This window comes from Fundulus heteroclitus, chromosome 20, assembly GCF_011125445.2.
Source record: "Fundulus heteroclitus isolate FHET01 chromosome 20, MU-UCD_Fhet_4.1, whole genome shotgun sequence".
In the NCBI taxonomy this organism is placed as follows: Eukaryota; Metazoa; Chordata; class Actinopteri; order Cyprinodontiformes; family Fundulidae; genus Fundulus; species Fundulus heteroclitus.
This window is the reverse complement of record NC_046380.1, coordinates 14551647-14570432: the sequence shown is the minus strand read 5'-3', so window position 1 is coordinate 14570432 and position 18786 is coordinate 14551647. Positions and strand designations below refer to the sequence as shown.

General features: G+C 39.6%; 1 protein-coding gene across 1 annotated transcript in view; it reads right to left on the bottom strand.

The window, feature by feature from the left end:
- Positions 1 to 5672: 5672 nt before the first annotated feature.
- The window catches only part of ppp1r16b (protein phosphatase 1, regulatory subunit 16B), a 161710-nt gene continuing 148596 nt past the window's right edge, over positions 5673 to 18786 (bottom strand). The window contains exons 6-11 of the mRNA XM_012876624.3: positions 18005 to 18129; positions 9160 to 9288; positions 8994 to 9069; positions 8669 to 8798; positions 8423 to 8561; positions 5673 to 6758 (exon numbers count right to left, since the gene is read on the bottom strand). Of these exons, the coding sequence (XP_012732078.2) occupies positions 6288 to 6758; positions 8423 to 8561; positions 8669 to 8798; positions 8994 to 9069; positions 9160 to 9288; positions 18005 to 18129 (1070 nt within the window). The 3' untranslated portion in view covers positions 5673 to 6287. The remainder of the gene's footprint in view (positions 6759 to 8422; positions 8562 to 8668; positions 8799 to 8993; positions 9070 to 9159; positions 9289 to 18004; positions 18130 to 18786) is intronic.

Below are 18786 nucleotides of genomic sequence, written 5' to 3'. Positions count from 1 at the left end.
TTGAGTCTGGATCTGTGAACGTTCACATCTGGTTTGTGGATCTCAAAGCTATAGCTGGAGACTGATGGTGTGAAGCGAGAAGAGAATTGGACCCAAGACGAGGCTCTGAAATACCTCCCAATCAAGAGGACGCACGGTCGAGGACGTTCCTAGCAGAACAGAATAACTCCTACGTGTCAGGTGATCGAAACCATTCGAGCGCTGTGTCGTTGAAGTTTGTTTTTCTGGCCTCTTCTTGACAAACATCTTTTCATTATCTCCCCACTCTTTACCATTGTTTAATTTCAGTCTGCAAACGCAACTAATTTGTGAATGTTTCTCTGTCCTCTTTCAGATCCGTGCTGCTTTTCAACGAGGAGGACAGAAGGACCGGGACCGCAGCCAGCTGGCCCGGGCACTGTGGCTCAGGCACAATGGCTAAGACAGGCAACACGAGGGAGGCTAATGCAGTCCAGATCACGAGTTTTCAGCACCATTGTTCTCCGCTCAGTCTTTACGCCGCGGGTACATTCACTGTCCACAGAGTGGGCTTCAGATGGAAAGGGGATTTCTCTGTTCATTTGCTCTGACAACATCACAGGCTGCAAGCTGATGTAGCCATTTGGCAAATGTGCGTTAAGTTTTTCTATTGCTTCCTTTTATAAACCCTTGAGCTGACCGAAATGCCAGTACTGTTTAATAACAGCACTCAGAGAAATATTCACAATACTGATGCATAGAGTTCAACCATCTACTTTGTTTTCTTATAGTGTAAGCTTTTGAGGCAATCGCTGCAGTCAAATAATTTACGTAACTGTTAATGAGACCTCTGCACCTGTCCACAGGTGTTTTGGCCCACTCCTCATGAGCAAACTGCTCCAGTTGTCTCAGGTTTGATGGCACCCTTCAAACCTGAGTTTCAGCTCCCTCTACAGACATTCAACAGGATTTATGTCAGGGCTCATAGGAGGCCACTTCAGAAAAGTCGTCTAGCCGTTCATGGGTGGTTTTAGCTGTTTGGTTTTGGTCATTATGCTGTTATGAGACCCATGACCAACAACTAGTGTTGCACCGATACCGATACCAGTATCGGCCGGGGCGTCGATACCGCACTAAAATGGTGGTATCTGTATCGGCGAGTACCAACAAATAGGTCACAGATACCATTTTGATGTTTTTTTATGTCACTTGAACGCAGCCTTCTCTCTCCCAACACTCACTAGTTCTACTGCATTCACTTTGTATTAGTCTTTGTTCCTGCTTTAATAAGGTAGCAGCTTGACAAAGCCATGATAGCAATTATTTTACATCCAAGTAGTATGCAGTTCTTCATATATACACACACACATAAATTTCAAAGTAATGGTATCGGTATGGTATCAGTATCAGCCGATACTGCACAGCCAGGTATTGGGTATCGTATCGGGGCCAAAAAATGGCATCGGCGCAACACTACCGACAACTGAGACCAAGCGTTCCGAAACTAGACAGGACATTTATCTCCAGAATGCCTTGATAGTCTGGTGATTTCATTGAACCCTGCACAGACCTGAGACACCCAGTGCCAGATGCAGCAAAGCAGCTCCAGAACATAACCGAGCCTCCTCCATGTTTCGCAGTAGGGACAGTGTTGTTTTCTAGGTGTGCTTTATTTTTGTATCTGTCAACATGGAGCTGATCGATCTTGCCAAACAGCTCCAGTTTTTGTCTCATCTGTCCAAAGGTCATTCTCCCAGAACTTTATGGCTTTACAATATGCATTGTGGCCAATTGTAGTCTTACTTTTTATAATTTGCTTTCAAAAGTATTACTTTTGTCAGTTTCAAGTTATTTCAGTGACCATTGTGGGGGTTTCTTTGACTAACAGAGGGTTGCCAACAATTTTTTTTCCATGACTGTGTTTCAAATATAAAACTAATTTCTATATTAGTCAAAGACAACACAAGTAAACACAAAATGCAGTTTTAAACCTACGTACATTTCAATCTACATGGCCCTGTGTGACTAAGTGATCGCCCCCTTAACCTGAAAAGTGGTTAGGTCGCCCTTAGTAGCGAGTAGTGACAGCTGCAATTAAATAATGTTTGCGATAAGTTACAATTTACAGTCTTTTACAGCACTGTGGAGGCATGTTGGCCCTCTCATCTTTGCAAAATTGTTAGAATTCAGCAACACTGGAGAGATTTCAAGCGTGAATGGCTTGCTGGTGTCTTTCTTGCTGCAGAACCCTTGTTAATTTTAGCTTGAGATCACAAACATGGCCGGACTTTCTCTCAAAGGATTTTTCGGTAGACTGCAGAATTCATGGTTCTATTTATCCCAGCAAATCTTTCATGTCCAGCAGCAGCGAAAGAACCGCAGACCATCACACTACCACCACATATTACTGTTGGTATGATGTTCTTTTTCTGAAATGCAGTGGTATTTTTACACCAGATGCAATGGGACACACATCTTCCAAAAAGTTTAAGTTTAGTCTCATCACCACATTGAGATGTGTTCTGGGAAAATTCAGCCATGCCTTAATGTTCTTTTTGCTCAAAAGTGATTTTAGTCTTGGATATTTCTCACACAAGGCCATGTATGTTTTATTTCTCCTTAATAAAACTCATTTAAAAACTGTATTTTGTCTTTACTTGTGTTATCTTTGAATAATATTTGTTTGATGTTCTGAAACACTTAATACACCAAATTAAACTGAGATACAAAAGAAAAGAAAAACAATTATGAAATAATCAGGCAACATTTGGCCAAGAACCTGACAGCTGGGTCACTGCTTGTTGCACAACAGAAAACAGGTATAGAGCGGAGGAATCTGATTTCTGAGGGTGAAAACTGCAGATATTTTTGTTAAAAAACTATTTATAGAGTACATATTACAAGTAATAATATAACCTAAAACTGTAATCTTATTTGCTATCAATATGTACGCTTTAGACACCAGTTAAAATTCTCAAAATATACAATTTATTCAAAATATGTTAATGCAGCCATCAATATATTCCAGTAATTACAAAATCAGTAGTTTTTGTTCATCATTTCATCCTTATTGACAACAGGGCTTGCAGAAAAAAAAGCATTGATTTATCTATAGTTTAAAATGTTACTCCCCCTTTCTGACGCCTAATAACGCTTCATTAGGTTACAACACAAACCAATTAGGAGTTTCATTTTTAAATATTTAATGTACTCAATTTCATGGTTTGCTGAATCTCAAGCATCAATGTACTTTGGCTGTCTAATTTAAAAAAGGTATAAATTGTAAGCAATGACATTCAGTCTAAAGTGAATAAAAACAATGTAGCAAAAACAAAATTTGACTTATATAATCCAATTTTTTTTAAAAAAGCACTTTGCTGAACTGGAAAAGGATTCAGTTGGACTTGATTTCACACTTTTCTTTTTTTAATTGGTCTAAAAGAATTTGACCTTTTTAGATGATGCAGATAAAGGGGGACCACCTGGATGCAGATTTATAATTACTGGATTACTTAAAGGGGGGGGGGGGGGGGCTAAAAAGTTTAAGTTTTCTGCATTCCAACCATAAATGTGTGGAGCTTGTTTATTCAGACATGTGACCGTATTGGTTCCCCGACAGCAACAACACAGACATGTAAAGGCAAACCATGAGAACACATCCGGGAACACTGATACAAACATATTTACACACTCATCTGTACACATATATAACAATGTACAGGTAATTACAATGGGGAAACAACGGAGCATTATGGGTAACCGTCAAAACAGGGGTGGCTGTGAGAGGCAAATTAATCCTGAACTCTCCAAACTTTTATAGATGTTTTTCCACTTAGTTTCTTTGGCACTAATCAAAACAAACAAGCGATGGTTAAATTAAAGGATTAGTTCAGCGTCTTTGGAAATGCAAATTCTGAGAGGCAATAATGATGTTTAAGTTTATTATGAAACAGCAGCAATTCATAATACTTAGGCATGAAATAAAGTAAAATGCAACCCACCAGCAATAATTGAGGAAGCTTGGCATCAATATGTGTGTTTGGCTAGGGGTGGAGGGCTACAGTAATCCGGGATCAGATCGTTATCTGTGCATTCAAGATCTGTAAAATGATTCAGTTACTATTGGTAGTCTGGGTGGGTTGCGTCTTCCTCAGTTAGCCTCTCAGTAACTTGAAGGTACTGTGGCACTGGGGTCAAATTTGCACCTTTACCACTTCATACCTATGTAGCTAAACTAATATTTATCAGTTTATGTTTCTTTGTAGTTAAGTGTTTTCAGGAATTTATATATATATATATATATATATATATATTTATATATATATATATATATATATATATATATATATATATATATATATATATATATATATATAAATAAACAGGAAAAAGCTTAAATCTTTATGAAAGATTTTAAATAAGTGAATAATTGAATTGTATCAAATATCAGACTTTGTACTACTGTTTTTCTGTTTACTTTCATTCTGACTCCCATTTGGACCAGTTCAGTCTTTTGAAATATGATAGGTTATGATTTCTGTCTAAACCAAAAATACTCTAAAATCCTCTGCTTGTAGATATTATTCATAACAGAATTTCCATGAAGGAGACCAGAATTATTTAAACAATTGCTTTAAACTGTCAGTACTCAAAGCGGATGTGGGACGTCCCGCTGGCAGGTGGGATTAATGGACGGTTGGTACAAAAATGACAGTCAGTTGCTCTATTTAGTGTCTGAAAAGGTCAGGTACGAATCAACCAAAACTATAAAGGTGAAAAATAGCAAGGAGGCCAAATGACCAGCATCTGTGATATTGAACCTTACTGAACTCAGATAAATGACATAAAGCAACTGTGGCATGATATATGGCAATTTGTGAGAAACATACACTTTTGTGTTCTGCTAGTGGTAGGATGTGGTGTACACAGGACCCTAAACCACCCAATAAATGTGCATTATGCTTATTAGCTGGGAGGGGCTAACTATCCAAACTCATAAACAGAGAAAAGGAAAAGAGCAATGACTGTATTTCCAAACATGTGACACTATTCCTTTACTTTAATGTCGCATTTTAACTAAGTTTGTAGTTTGCATTCGAGCCAGTGTGGGGAGCATGACCGCATGGACTTCCGGAAACTCTTACAGTAATTCACGACAACTTCTAACAAGAAAAATACAGTAACTGGCAGACAGGAGCCACACGATGGCTGCCAGAAAAACAACAAAGACAAATAACACTGTTATTCGTTGAGACGCAAACAAGACTCGGCCCCAACACGATAGGTTCGTATTTAACAACATGTACATATGTCGGACAGTAACTTACTACTCTTCATCATATGATTGTTTTTTTTTTTTTTTCCATGTTAAAAGGTGCTCATCTTATACTGCATTCACACTCTCCACACAGCATCCAAATAATAAATACACTCAACTTTACCGTGATGTTTTTACACATTAATCTCATAAATAAGGAAATGTACAGCGACCAAGTTTTGCTTAAATTATCTATAGGAGTGAGAACAAAGTGGATAATAGAAAATACACAGCATGATCTGTCAGTTTACGTTCCATATAAGAGGACGGTGAAGCTCATGTATAGCCAACTTGTTATAATAACATTTTAAACAGAGCAGGTGCAGGTAATGTCTGTTATCCACTGGCAAGTACACTTTTTTTCCATTAGTTAACACTTTACGTGGTATTTTTTTTCCCCTTTTACTATTTAAGCGCAAAGGAGACTTTAGACATCATGCTACGTTTCGCTGTTCCTCAACAAAGTGTGTTGTAATCTTCCTCCAGCAAGGTCTTCTTGCACATTCGAAAATGACTAAACCTAGTTAAAAAAAAAAAAAAAAAAAAAAAAAAAAGCAGACCGATGTCTGGATGAAAGTCCTGGATGAAAATGTTTCTTGACCTGATAAGGCTCGATTTCTTGTTTCCAGCTCGGCTTGAGGGCAGACCATACATCACGTTTGGGGATTTTTGCTTCTTCAGTACGTCAGGATTTTTGATCCCTCCAAGGTTTCAAGAAAAATCCCCGATCTTGGTGATTCTACTGCAGGCACTCAGGCCCACTGAACCAGTTCCTCTTCTACCTGAACTTCATGCAAACACCTCTGTTCTCTGTTCAGCTGCCTGCTTTGGGAAAGCTCTATCCGACCGCAGGAGGACTCACACACAAAGTTGGTACAACTTCTCTGGACAGAGTCTTTAAAGTGGGACAGGAAAAGGATGCCAAAAACAGATATACTCTTCATTTACTTCCTTCCTCGCCTCCTTTCCTCTTTAGTTTTGCTGCTTTGTCAACGGTCACGTCACCAAGAGGCTACGACACACAGCAGCAGGTCCGTGCCTTGGGCTGCTCCTCCTCTAAGGGCTGTTTGAACTTGAGGAGGGGAGGATCGCCGCTGGCCGGTGTGTAGTAAACCGCGTTGCCGTTGGAGGAGACCAGCGGCATCCGAGGGTCCTCCGAGTACATTTTGGGATCAGAGAAGGAGTCTGTGGAGCCATTTCCAAGGTGGCCGTTAAAGAGGGGGTGATTCAACAGTTTGGCGGCGGCCCTCTGCTTCTTTAACTCCGACAACGTCTGTGCGCGCTCCTTTGATCCGAGGTCCTCCTGGGAAGTCTGGGAGCTGATGATCCCCTTGTTGGACGTCGGCGCGCTGCCGTTGGACGGCGCCTGGGGCGGCGTGGACGTCGTCGTTGTGATGAGGCCATTCTGTTTGCCGCTGCAGTCTTTGAGGATGGTGGGCAGCTCGGGCTCCTCTGGCAGCTTCACAGCTACGACAGGCTTCACCTGCAGAGAGTCGACGAAGGTTACTTTGATCCCTCTATAGCTTAGATACACAGTAATATCTACTCTGTTCATACCCCTTGAGCTTTTCTACACTCATTGCAGCCACATACATTAGCTAGGATTAGGGTTATCTGATTTTATCTGATAGACCAACAAAAAGTAGAACTAAACTTTGAGGTTGAAGGAAAAAAAAATGGACATAACTTTTAGCATCTTTTACACATGAAAATCTAAAAAAAAAAAAAGATGTAATTTTGGTCTGCGCTTTGACTGCGTGACGGTTAAAAATGTTTTAATCTAAACCACTCCATTATTGCTCCGACTATTTATGTTTATGGTCTAAAAGTGAACTTCCTCCACAGTCTCAAGTCTCTTTTGCATCCTATCACAGCTTTTTCTCCACCGCCTGCCAATAACTCGCTCCATTCATATTATATTACCATCTTAGCAGCCTCCCTATTCCTGTCCTAAATAAAAGGATCTTCACAGCGTGATGCTGCCACTACCGTGTTGCACAACTAGAACGGTGTGCATAATGGTGATGAGAAATGTTATTTTTGCACAGCTTTCACATTATTCGCATATTCAGCAGGAGATCAAAACATTTTTATTTTGGTCTCAACTGACCAGAAAAGAGTTATTCCACATGGGTTATGGTTACAGTGGTAAACTATAAACAGGACTTCTCAAAGCTTGATCACAGCAATGTCTTTCTTCTTTCAACTCTTTCATAAAGATTTGCTGAGTCATCCTTCATCTGAGCCGTTGGTCATTAAGGTTATTGAAAAAGCTACCAGGAGACTCTTGGGTTCCTTCTCTGATTAATGCTCTCCTTGTTGAGTTAAGATGTACAACCACGTCTTGGTAGGTTTGTACGTGTGCCATACTCTTTGCAACCATTTTCACATAATAATAGAATGGTGTTCAGTGAGGTCTTTAAGGTTTGCAATACTGTTTCATGACCTAAACCTGCTTTAAGCTTCTCCACTTTCTCCCTTACCTGCAGTGTTCCCTGGTCTGTTTGCTTACCGATGTTCTCTAAGAAACCTCCGAGGCCTTCACGGAGCAGCTGTATTTATACTGAGGTTAAATCAAACACATGGAGTCCACCTTCCAGTCAGGTTACTGGTGGAGGCAACTGGTTGCACTGGACTATATTTAGGGGCATCAGAGTAAAGGGGGGTGAATATTAATGCAAACGGCGCTTTTCAGATTTTTATTTTTCAAAAGCCTTGAGAAAATGTTCTTTCAAGTTGCAACTTTGGACTTCATCTGGTGCAGAAGAGATCAATTAAAAATACTATTCATCTTTTTTCATTATGTATTTCTTAATTAAATGTAACTATGCATTAACATCTTTAAAGAGACAAAACATTTGATACATTTTTATGCAACTTTAGTTGAACACCTGAACACCTTGCAGAAAATTTCCCTTTCAGCTTGTTGCTGTTTATATTAAGCCAGTTTTTTTTATTCTTTCCACTGTGGGTTTCATGCTGCGTGGCTGTTGGAGGAAGTCCTTATCTCTGAGAGACCTACAGCCAACCTGACATTTTTGACAGATGGTTATCTTTTCTGCCTTTGTAAAAACAAACATTTTAATATGAGGCAAAAAAATGCACCACGATAATTAGTCACAACCCAGAAACTTTCCAGTCTCCCACCTGTTTATTCTCCTGATCAGACTCTTTCTCCTTCTCCTCCGCCCCCTCTCTTCCTCCCCTCCACACGATGGCCTCAGTCTCGTACTCCTTGCGACACAGGTTGTGTCTGTCGGACAAACTAGCTCGCCGCACCACTTTTCTGTAAGCAACGGTTGGCGTTAGAACATAAAACAGATGTCGATCTTTCCTCTTGAAAATAAAAACCACGCACTGGCAGACTCAGGACCAGCAGATGGCGGCACTTACCCGCGACTCCCCGCGCTGGAAGTCCGCCTGCACAGTGAGGTCTTGTGTTTTAGCTGAGACTTCATTATGGTGTCATGTTTGTGCTTCAGGTCCAGCAGGATGGCTCTGAACTCCTCATCCTCGCACAGATCTTACGGAACAATGATGAGGCACAAAGTATGTCAGCTTCGCTTGGGATATGACATTTGTAAAGAACAATATACAACGCTTGTATAGCAAAGGATAGCTTTCCTTAAAAAATGTTAACCTGTTTAAGGTGGGACTAAACCCTCTATCTCAAACATAAGTGAGTCCCTGCAGAGATGATTTGTCGTCTTTAACATACCAATCGGAGTCTCTTCTAGGAAGGTCTTGGCATTGAGATTGGCTCCATGTGACACCAGCAGCTCTGCCACATGCATCTGAAACAACAACCACCACCATGGGAGTAAAGGACTGATTGTTTGGTGTGCATGCGTCTTTTTCAAGCTTCCTTGCTGTGTTCGCCTTACTTGACCCCAGCACGCTGCCGCATGAAGAGGCTGCCATCCATCCGTGTCTCTCAGGTCCACTCTAGCTCCCGCCTCCAGCAGCAGCAGCTCTGCAGCCTGCACATAACCGTTTGCTGCTGCGATGTGGAGCTGCAAAAACACAGAGCACGGATGATGATGATCACTTGTCAAAGTGACTTTGATATACAGCAGACTTGCTCTAGTGTTGATATATTGTGGGAACAGACTTCATGCACAAAGATTGTTGCATTATTAACTCTAGACTATTGACTTCAGAAGATGAAATACTTTTGTCAGTTCGGACGGAGCGTATTCCAAAAAAAGTTAAAAAAACAAAACAACTGGACTTTTCTTTTTTTCTTTCTGAAGTTTGAAGACGTTTCGCTTCACATCCAGAAAGCTTTCTCAGTTCAAAATGTCTGGAGTAGTGTGGAGATCCAAGCTTTATATTATTGGCCAAAAAGACGTTGTTATGGCTTAGATAACATGCAAATTATCTAAGCAAATTAATTACTGGTCCGCCCCTTAGCAATGGGGAGCCGTTAGCGTCATTGTTGGCCTGGCTTACAGGGGAGATGTGATCACCTGCATGGAGGTGAGTATTGAGGTGAAAATTGGAAAGAATCAACCCTATTGCTGTGTTGTTAGTTTTTGAAAGTTGAAACCTGAATCCTCCTGTTTAAGATTGTTTTTTCTCTCTTAACATAAATAGCTTCCTTGACCCCCCTTTCGAACCATCTGTCTTCTTTGTCCAAAATGTGAACATTTTGGTCCTCAAAAGAGTGTCCTTAGTCCTTGAGGTGCAGGTGGACAGCAGAGTCCTGTCCTGAGGAGGTAGCTATCCTGTGCTGAGCCATGCCTCTGTGGAGAGGTTACGACGGAGCGTATTATATAAAATAGTATCAAGCCAGTGCTGTGTAAGGTCAAGAAAAATAAACCAGTCACTGTTATTGATTCGCTGCCTCCATGTTCTCTACTCTACCTCTCTCTGTCAGCAATTACTTGCACAGAGAAGACGAGCAGTGGTGTAAAGTGCACATTTGAACTAAACAGAGTTTTAATTGAGACCTTTGAATCCAAAACTCTTCTGATCAGCCATTAAAACTCAATGAAATGTTCTCAGACACATGTAAAAGATTAGACTCCAGCTGAAAACAGGTAAGCATGTTGTCGTGCTTTCACATTAACAGCCCAAGTATGTTCACATGAACATGTTAAATCTTTGCAAAAATAAAGGAACGGCTGCAAGTAATGACTACAAAGGAGCCGGCTGCACTAATTTGGCATATGACCTACAGAGTTTTGCTGCTAATACAATAAGGTTTTCTTTGATGGAAAAAGCGACGGGAGGCTGACACAAAATAGCAAAAGAACGTGGGAGATCATCATGTACGCGGTGGTGAAATCTATTTCTACTAACATTTTTTAAAAAATAGCCAGTATTTGATGGCACTCTTCAGATTAGCCAGCAGAGCAAGAACGCTCTTCAATCAGACTGTTGTATACATTCCTCAAGATCTTTCCAAATATAATTTTTTTCTAACTATACTGCTGTTAACGTTGCATTTGTGTTTTCTTTGTATCTGTGAGCTGTCCCAGTAGAGTTCAGTGATAGGCTAAAATCAACCCCCCCCCCCCCCCCCGGAAGTGATTTATGCTGCATGTTTTAAACCTCTTACGCAGTTGGCTGAAACATATAAATGTATTTATCTAATTTTGAGAGCTACATAATGGGAAAGATGTTGTCTTCCAGGATAACACGTAAGTACTGAAAGCTGGTGTACAAAGGAGTGTGTTTACCATCACTGTACACTCCTTTGTGTTCTTTGGAAAGCATTACTTTTAGAGAGAGGTCAAGCAATGAGAGGCTGACCAAAATCTGACGTTTTCAGCCTGATTTTGACGTTTGATCGACTGGTCTGAAACGCAAAAATCAGATATATTTCTGGTCAGTAAATGCAACAGGGAATGCTGTCAGTGTGCTAACATGTTGCACTGACAACAAAACCCTTTTGCCCCGTGAAGGAATGTCAACCTAGCTCTTCTCACCAAGTTAGAGATGTACAAAGCTTTGTGAAAGGAAACTTTACTCTCTACACCTTATCGAGGCATGTCTGTGGTTCACACTAGCTCTATGAGAGCAAGACTTAAAGCAGATAACAGGAAGGTTAAGTTTCAGGTAGCAAAGTTGCACAGTTTTGTTTTGTTTTCTTTTTGAGCTTTAAACCGGTGTCTGTTTTGGAACATGCTGGATTTGCAAATGTTAGCAGCTTTTGGGAAATTCCAGAGTAAATGTTGAGATCTACATTTTTCAATGAAAACACGTGTTATTAGAGGTTATAGTAACGACGACTGTGCTCACTAGTCACTGACAGGTGATGTCTTCGATAGTTTAAAATGTCAACTCCGTGATCTTTTTGACTTTACTCTAAAAACAGTGAAACCCTGTTTTACAGCGACTGTGCTCTCAGTGACCTAGTGTGTAATCTGCCACCAATTATAAATAATTGAAAACCACTGATGACAGGAAGGTGAGAAACAGCAATTTGAAGGCTGGTCTTCTTTTCTTCTACCTTTTCATCTTATGGCTTTTCAAGTCAGAATCGGTTGAAATCTGTATCGGCTTAACAAAAAAACTGAAATCTGTATCAGTGCATCTCGACAAAATAGGTTGGAATCATTTTAGGTGAATCAAATTTGGAACTTGTTTATTTTTAGATAATACAATCAGAGTGTCTTTTTTTTCTGTTTTCCTCTTTATAGTTCAACTCTCCACACTTTCCGCTGCAGGTAGTCTCACCACTAAATGTGCCGCATCAGCTGTAAGTATTGAAACAACGTGTGAAGCTCTGCTGACAGAGACTCATAAAATGTTTGTGTGGAAGGGTGCGTGCGTACGTGTGTGTAAAGAGGTCATAACTCTGTTTGAGTCTGCAAACAGATTTGTGTTCAAATGTACTTGACATCTTCTCAGGATAAACAAGGCGGCACTTTACATCTCCTTACATGTCACCAAATGCAAACGTCTGAATACATAATTTTAGTTAAATTGAAAACAGACAACGGTATGTGCAAACAGGGAACTTTAAATCTAGATTGTTAGATATAACGCTGGGAATCCTGCAGGGGTTAGTACTGGGCACAAAACTATCTTATATGAATGATATCTGTAAAAAAAAAAAATTAAAAAATTAAAAAAAAAAAAAAAAATCCCCCAGGTTTTGGTTTGTAATCAGTGTAGATGGACATGCTAAACATGTAATAAGATATGATACCCATCACACATGTTTTCATTTAGTCACTTTCTGCCCACTTGTATGTAAAAAGAGAAATGTCCAAGCAAGTTCTTTCTTTGAAGGAGACAAATCTTTGCCTTCAGTATCAACTCAGACTCAGCTTATTTCAAATCTGTTTTTAGGATGTTCTAAAAAAATAAATAACCAAAGCGAACCTGGTACCAAATGGCACCTTCAGAGGGAAACATAACAAGCAAAGGGTCAAGTTGAGAAATGCCATGTAGTGGAAAAGGGCAAACAGAAGCTTGTGAGGAATGTTGGAGGCCATGGAGAGCTGATCTCTGTCTGGTATTAGTAATATTGGCTGATGCAGTGAGAGACTGAGATCCTCTGCTTCAGTAGGGAGGTTCAGTGAGAGTTTGTTTATTTATTCACCTTTATTTAATCAGGAAAACTCATTTAGATAACAACCTGTTTTACAAAGGGGATGTTGCCAAGGGAGCCGCCATACAAATAACAATGTAAAATAGGCATTAATCATAAACAATATAATCACCCAGTAACAAGTGAAAGAAAATATTTGAATTATAAATACAATTTAAAATATGTGAATACTCAACAAAAACAGTGACATTCTACCTTCACTGCATCCTTTATGATATTCTTAAAATTTGCCATGAATGTTTGTAAGTTAAGAGATTTTTGGAAAGGATTCCTTGACTAAGGTGCATGACAGCAGAATGCTGTTTTACCAAAGACAGCTGAAACCCGGAGAACATTTAAAAGCAACCACTGTGAGGCAGTTTCAAAGGATAGACAGAAGGGTTTTGAGATCCTGTGGGAGTTTACCCGGCAAAGCCTTACAGGCAAACATGAACCAAGGGTGCTGCCTATACGAACACTTAATGATGTCCAACCAACCAACTTCATAAAGAATGCAGTGGTGAGTCACAGATGTTGCATTTGAAAGAGAAGCATGACAGACTGCAGTGAGCCTTTAACGTTGAAGATGCTGAATGGCTGCATGTGGAGGACCAACTCAGACATGTACATTTAATGATATGTTTATTTATTTATTGAGCATTTATTTAATAATGTACATATTTTTAAATATGTCAGAGTTGGTCCTCCATAGATGTACGGTTTATCACAACGATGTATAACAGATTCAATGGCGGCTTCCACATTTGGAAGAAATAGGAGGGTCTATTAAGAATTGTACAGGAAAGGGGGATTTTAGGCCCAGAACAGTGGCTCAGATTAGCTTTGATCAAGATTAAAACCTGTTATTGTCATTAGGCGTTACTTTAATGAATTTTTTGATGAGACAGAAACCAGCTAAGAATGCACACAGATTATGCATAACACAGAGACACAAGACATAATTTTTCCTAACTTTTCCCCCCTGAAATTAGCTGATGCCACTAACCAACAACACTTCTTGAGAAGCTTAAAACGTGCAAATAATCCTTAGCATCTAATAAGACTTATTTCCAAGTCAAAGAGTCAGACAGCTTTTTTTTTTTTTTTTTTTTTTTTTTTTTACAGCCGATATATATTAATGTGCAGTTGCATGAGTGTATCAGACGAACATTTCGTCGTTTGATACGCTCATGCACACAGAAAAATACTGTGCAACGCATTTTAATTGAATGTTACAGAACTGTGTGCGGAACTCGATGAAGTTTCCTCTGCTCGAAATGAGTGCGAGTCAAAGCTGGAGTGATGGGGACCCAGTGGTTTAGAACATTGTGCTTGTGTCCTCAAGCTGAAGGTTCTGGGTTCAACTCCCATAGACTGCCACTCTGGGTTCCTGAGCAAGACCCTTAGCCCAAGAATGTGCTGCACTGCTCCCCAGGGGGATGTGTTAAATGTAGAAAACAAATTTCATTGGAATATATGTTTAAATTAAGATTATTATTACTCCCATTAGTAGCGAAGAATTAAGCTAATGTTCATTAAAAAAAATACATATGGCTTTTTTTCTTTTTCTTCTTCCTGTCATTGAACTGGCATGGCCTGATTCTGCTGGAGGATTTTTCCTGTTAAAAGTCAGTTGTTCCTCTTCACTGTCGCCACATGCTTTCTCAAGATGAGTGAATGCAAAATTCGTCAGGGTTCCTTTGGCAGAAAATATTTTACCAACAGGCAAAAATGTCAACTAAATTTGATTGTATTACAGTATAATTTGGATTTAGAGCACAGTATGTAACTGGATCTAATTAAATGACTGGCACAGTGTCCTGTGTCCTATTTGCGCTGGTCCAAAGCCCAGATAAATGCTGAGGGTTGCATCAGGAAGGGCATCAAATACAACATATTTGCCAAATTTTACAGGTTAACAATCACCACCACTGGTGCTGATGACCAACAGTGTACAGGTGGAAAGGCAAAGACTAAAACAATGTGCAGCCACGAATCCATCAGCTCAAAGGCAAATATCTCAACTATTTCTGATTGCTATAACTGCGTTCAAACACCCCAGTAACCCCTATTAGTATCCCCAGTAAAATGCTGATTTTTCTCTTTAATCACAGAGAGTGGGATAATCTATGATCTTTAATTTGCCCTCAATGTCTTAAAATACAAAGCTGGTGTAAAGTATGTCCCCATTGAATTCCAAGAGATATTGTGGGCTATATATACAGGGAATATGGTGTGTACTTGTTTGGTTTATCATTTTAATTTTAGTATTTACTGTTATTTAATTTGCTATTTTGTTATTTAATTATTCTAAATTAATTATCACTGTACACCCAGATTTGTCCATCCAGTTTGAAGGTCTGTAGGTAGTGACCCTGCAGAAAATTGACGACCTACGTCTCTCAGCACTTGCTGGGATTTTATATGGCTGAGTTCATGTCATTCCCACATTAACAATGGAACATCAAGTGGCATGGAAATTTCACTACAAGCGGCATCCTATCCTGGTACCACGCTGGATTTCACTAAACTCCTGGGAGTGAACCATTCTTTCGAAAATGCTTGTAGAAACAGTCTGCATGCCTAGGTGCTTAATTTTATTCACCTCGTGAAAGTGACTGGAACACCTGAATACAATAATGTGTGTATATCCAATATCTATTGTTTTTGTCAAAAATTCTGTTAGATTATGAAGTTCAAGTAAAATAAATGTCCCAGAATCGTTCTTTTTGAGGTAAACCTTCCTTTTAACTCATCAGGTCACAGGACATGAATGTAACTGCTCCTGCACATCAAAAAACAAGGACACAAAATGAGTTTCACTGAAAAACAAAAGACGAGTGTTACATAACATCCTAACCAGATCCAGGTTTTTCTCTGTCTTCCCTGCCAGTGATTTTAATAAAGCATGCTCCATTTTGCTTCATCATGCTCCAACAAAGATTACCAGGATGCACAAGGCAAAGGGGCAAGCAGCTCCAACAAATGATCTGCAGTAAGCATGAAAAACGAAAAGAGGTTATTTTGGGATACTACCTTCCTTTCACAATTTCCACCCAGTGATTTGTCACCATGTTTCCACCTCGTAGCTAAATCCCTGATATGTAATAAAGACTTAATTTAGGCCCCTGACATTATATCCTTAGGAAATTAAATGCAGGTGACTCTTTTTGTGGTCGTTTCAGTGCTTCGCTGCACTGAACTTCTAAGTTTGGGGATGAATTTATTCAGCAAACCCCTCAAAACAGAAAAGCTGACATTAGGGAGTAAATACAGAAACATTTTCTTACTTTTTATGCAGGTGTCCACTTAAATTCTTTCTTAAAATGGCTGTGCTACAATAATGTAGAAACTGCACCAGTTAGGCCATAAGCTGTACTCAAAAGTCTGTTAGGTAATAAACAATCCCAACAACAGGGAATTGTGAAAAACCTGCACGTTTTATACATTTTTAACCTCAGTTTGTTTTCTGCTGTAATAATTGTTGTTGCATTGATTGTTGTGATGCATAACCTTTTAACGTTGCAGGTTTCTTTGGATTACTAACGTTCGCCATCAGATAACCACTGCATCTGCAGAGCATTTTAAATCTCACAGCTGATTTGCCTTTAAGAAGGTTTTAATGAGTCTCTAATGCCTGATTAGCTCAGAGGGTTTTACAGCCTCCTGAGACGAGGCTGCAGACAATGTAATTTTAAAAAGGTTAATGCATATTGAGGAAATCCACTGAATAAATACACAACATTTATTTTTGAATCGTCTCAGTATTGAAGTCCTGTGTGAAGAAGTGAGTCCGTGCCTGCAGCCCATGCCTCACGTTTAGTTTGAGAGTACAACATTACAGAAGAAGCATTTTGCCTGTACTTCATATAACCAAATTGTTTGGTTTGCTTAGTGGGCTGTTACTGTTGGGAAATATAGGCTTTTAAAAGCACTTGAAATAAATTGGGTTTTGCACACATTAGCCAACCTAACAACAAAAGATTGTATTTATTAGAGGTAGATTCATTTAATTATTTATTCATTGAGAGTAAAAACTTTACTCTGAATAAAAGTTTAAGGCACAATATCTGCTGGAATAGATGTAGAGCCGCACAATATTAAGAAAACATGCAGTTTTGCTAGTATTGCCGAATATTGTGACGATCATATCAGTTACATTTAACATATTTTCCTTACTCTTCTTTCTCTTTGCCATCATCACAATGTCAAGGCCCAATCAAGTGAAGGGATCAAGGGTAGAAAAGTCCATCTCACAGGCCAAATGCTGCACATTTTCAACATGCAAAGCGTGCATGGCATACACAGCATCTCTTTGATTACTGTATTGCACATATCGATAACGCACTGACAACTCATTTGTGCCTTACGATTCATTATAGGGGATAGAGCTGTTAACGGTTGTTGCAGATCAGTAAATAAGGAGCATTGGCTTAATGACACTCAGCTTCTACTAACCTTCTTGCATCTAATGAAAGCAGAAGTATTAATGTACTTTGTTACTGAAAGGTTTTTGATACATTTTTAATTAAAAAGCTGTTAATGTGAAGGTACACTCCTGTTTTCACTTTATCCATCCATCCATCCATCCATCCATCCACCCATCCATCCATCCATCCCCAGTACTCCAGGTAGTAATTAGTTAATGGAAACAACCAAATCATGAGGGAGTCCTCTGGATATGTGCCTGTAGGATGAAAACCTCTGCAGGGATGCGTCCTGAGGGCATCCTGATACTCCAGCGACCTCGACTGACTCCTTTGATGCAGGGAAGCAGTGGCTGTACTAAAAACCCTTGAGGTTTCCTCGAAAGCAGATCCCAGCCCCCCAAGAAGATGAATGTCATTTCAGCCATTTGCCAACAGGATCTCTTTCTTTTGGTAATGATTTATATGTCAAAAGCTTCACTTATCAGCTTTAAAACCAAGTCTTGTACAGTCTCTGTGTACAAGGTTTGTAATAGCTTGTTAGTAGAAGTACTGAGGAGGTCTTGACTGAATTTGTTGACTGATCCTCTTACGGTTAGTTTCTGTACTGTAAATATTTACTTAACATATTTATTCATTACTGATTAACATTTTAACACTGAAGACCAGCGATTTCACATAAAGCTTAAACGAGGAAGATGCCTGAAGGAAAAAACAAAACATGGCAGCCAAATAGTTTGCTATTGAGCAACTTCTTACCAGTGTGGCTCCCTGAGAGTCCTGTTGGTTGACATTGTCTCCTAGCCTCAGCATCTCCTGGATGTCTCCCATCATCTTCCTCTCCGTGGATGCCCGGGTCTCATTGATCATCTCCTGAGTGATGCCTGTGTGCAAATTGCAAAAAGCAGCATGCTTAAAAACAACAGGATAAAGTTACCCTCTAAAAACTGGGTGATGTGTAACTACAAATGTTCTTTTTTAATAGGAGTGGCCCCTTTTAGTCAATATCTACATGCTCCCCTTAGCTGCGATTATAACAAACAACAAAATCAGTTTGCATAACTATGCGGAAGAGACACAGCTATACATTCCAAAGTCACCAGGTAACTATAAACCTATTAGAGTATTGGCCTGATGCATAGAGCAAATCAATACATGGATGTGCCATCATTTTCTTCAGCTGAATAAAAAGAAAACTTAAGTAATAATTTTTGATCCAAAGGAGGATTGATCAAGAGTTAGCACACAGCTTCAGTTGCTACAGCTAGAAACCAAAGATCAGAGCCAAAATCTTGATGTCATGATGTACTCAGACCTGAACCTTCAGAGGCACATAAAAGGAGTTACTAAGTCGGCCTATCACATGAAGAATATTCCAGAATTAAAGGACTAATGTCTCAGCAGGATCTTGAAAAACTAACCCATGCATTTATTTTTAGTCGAACCAATTACTGCAACGGTGTCCTTACAGGTCTGCCTAAAAAATCAATTAGACAGCCACAGCTGATCCACAACGCAGCTGCCCGCGTCCTCTCTAAGAC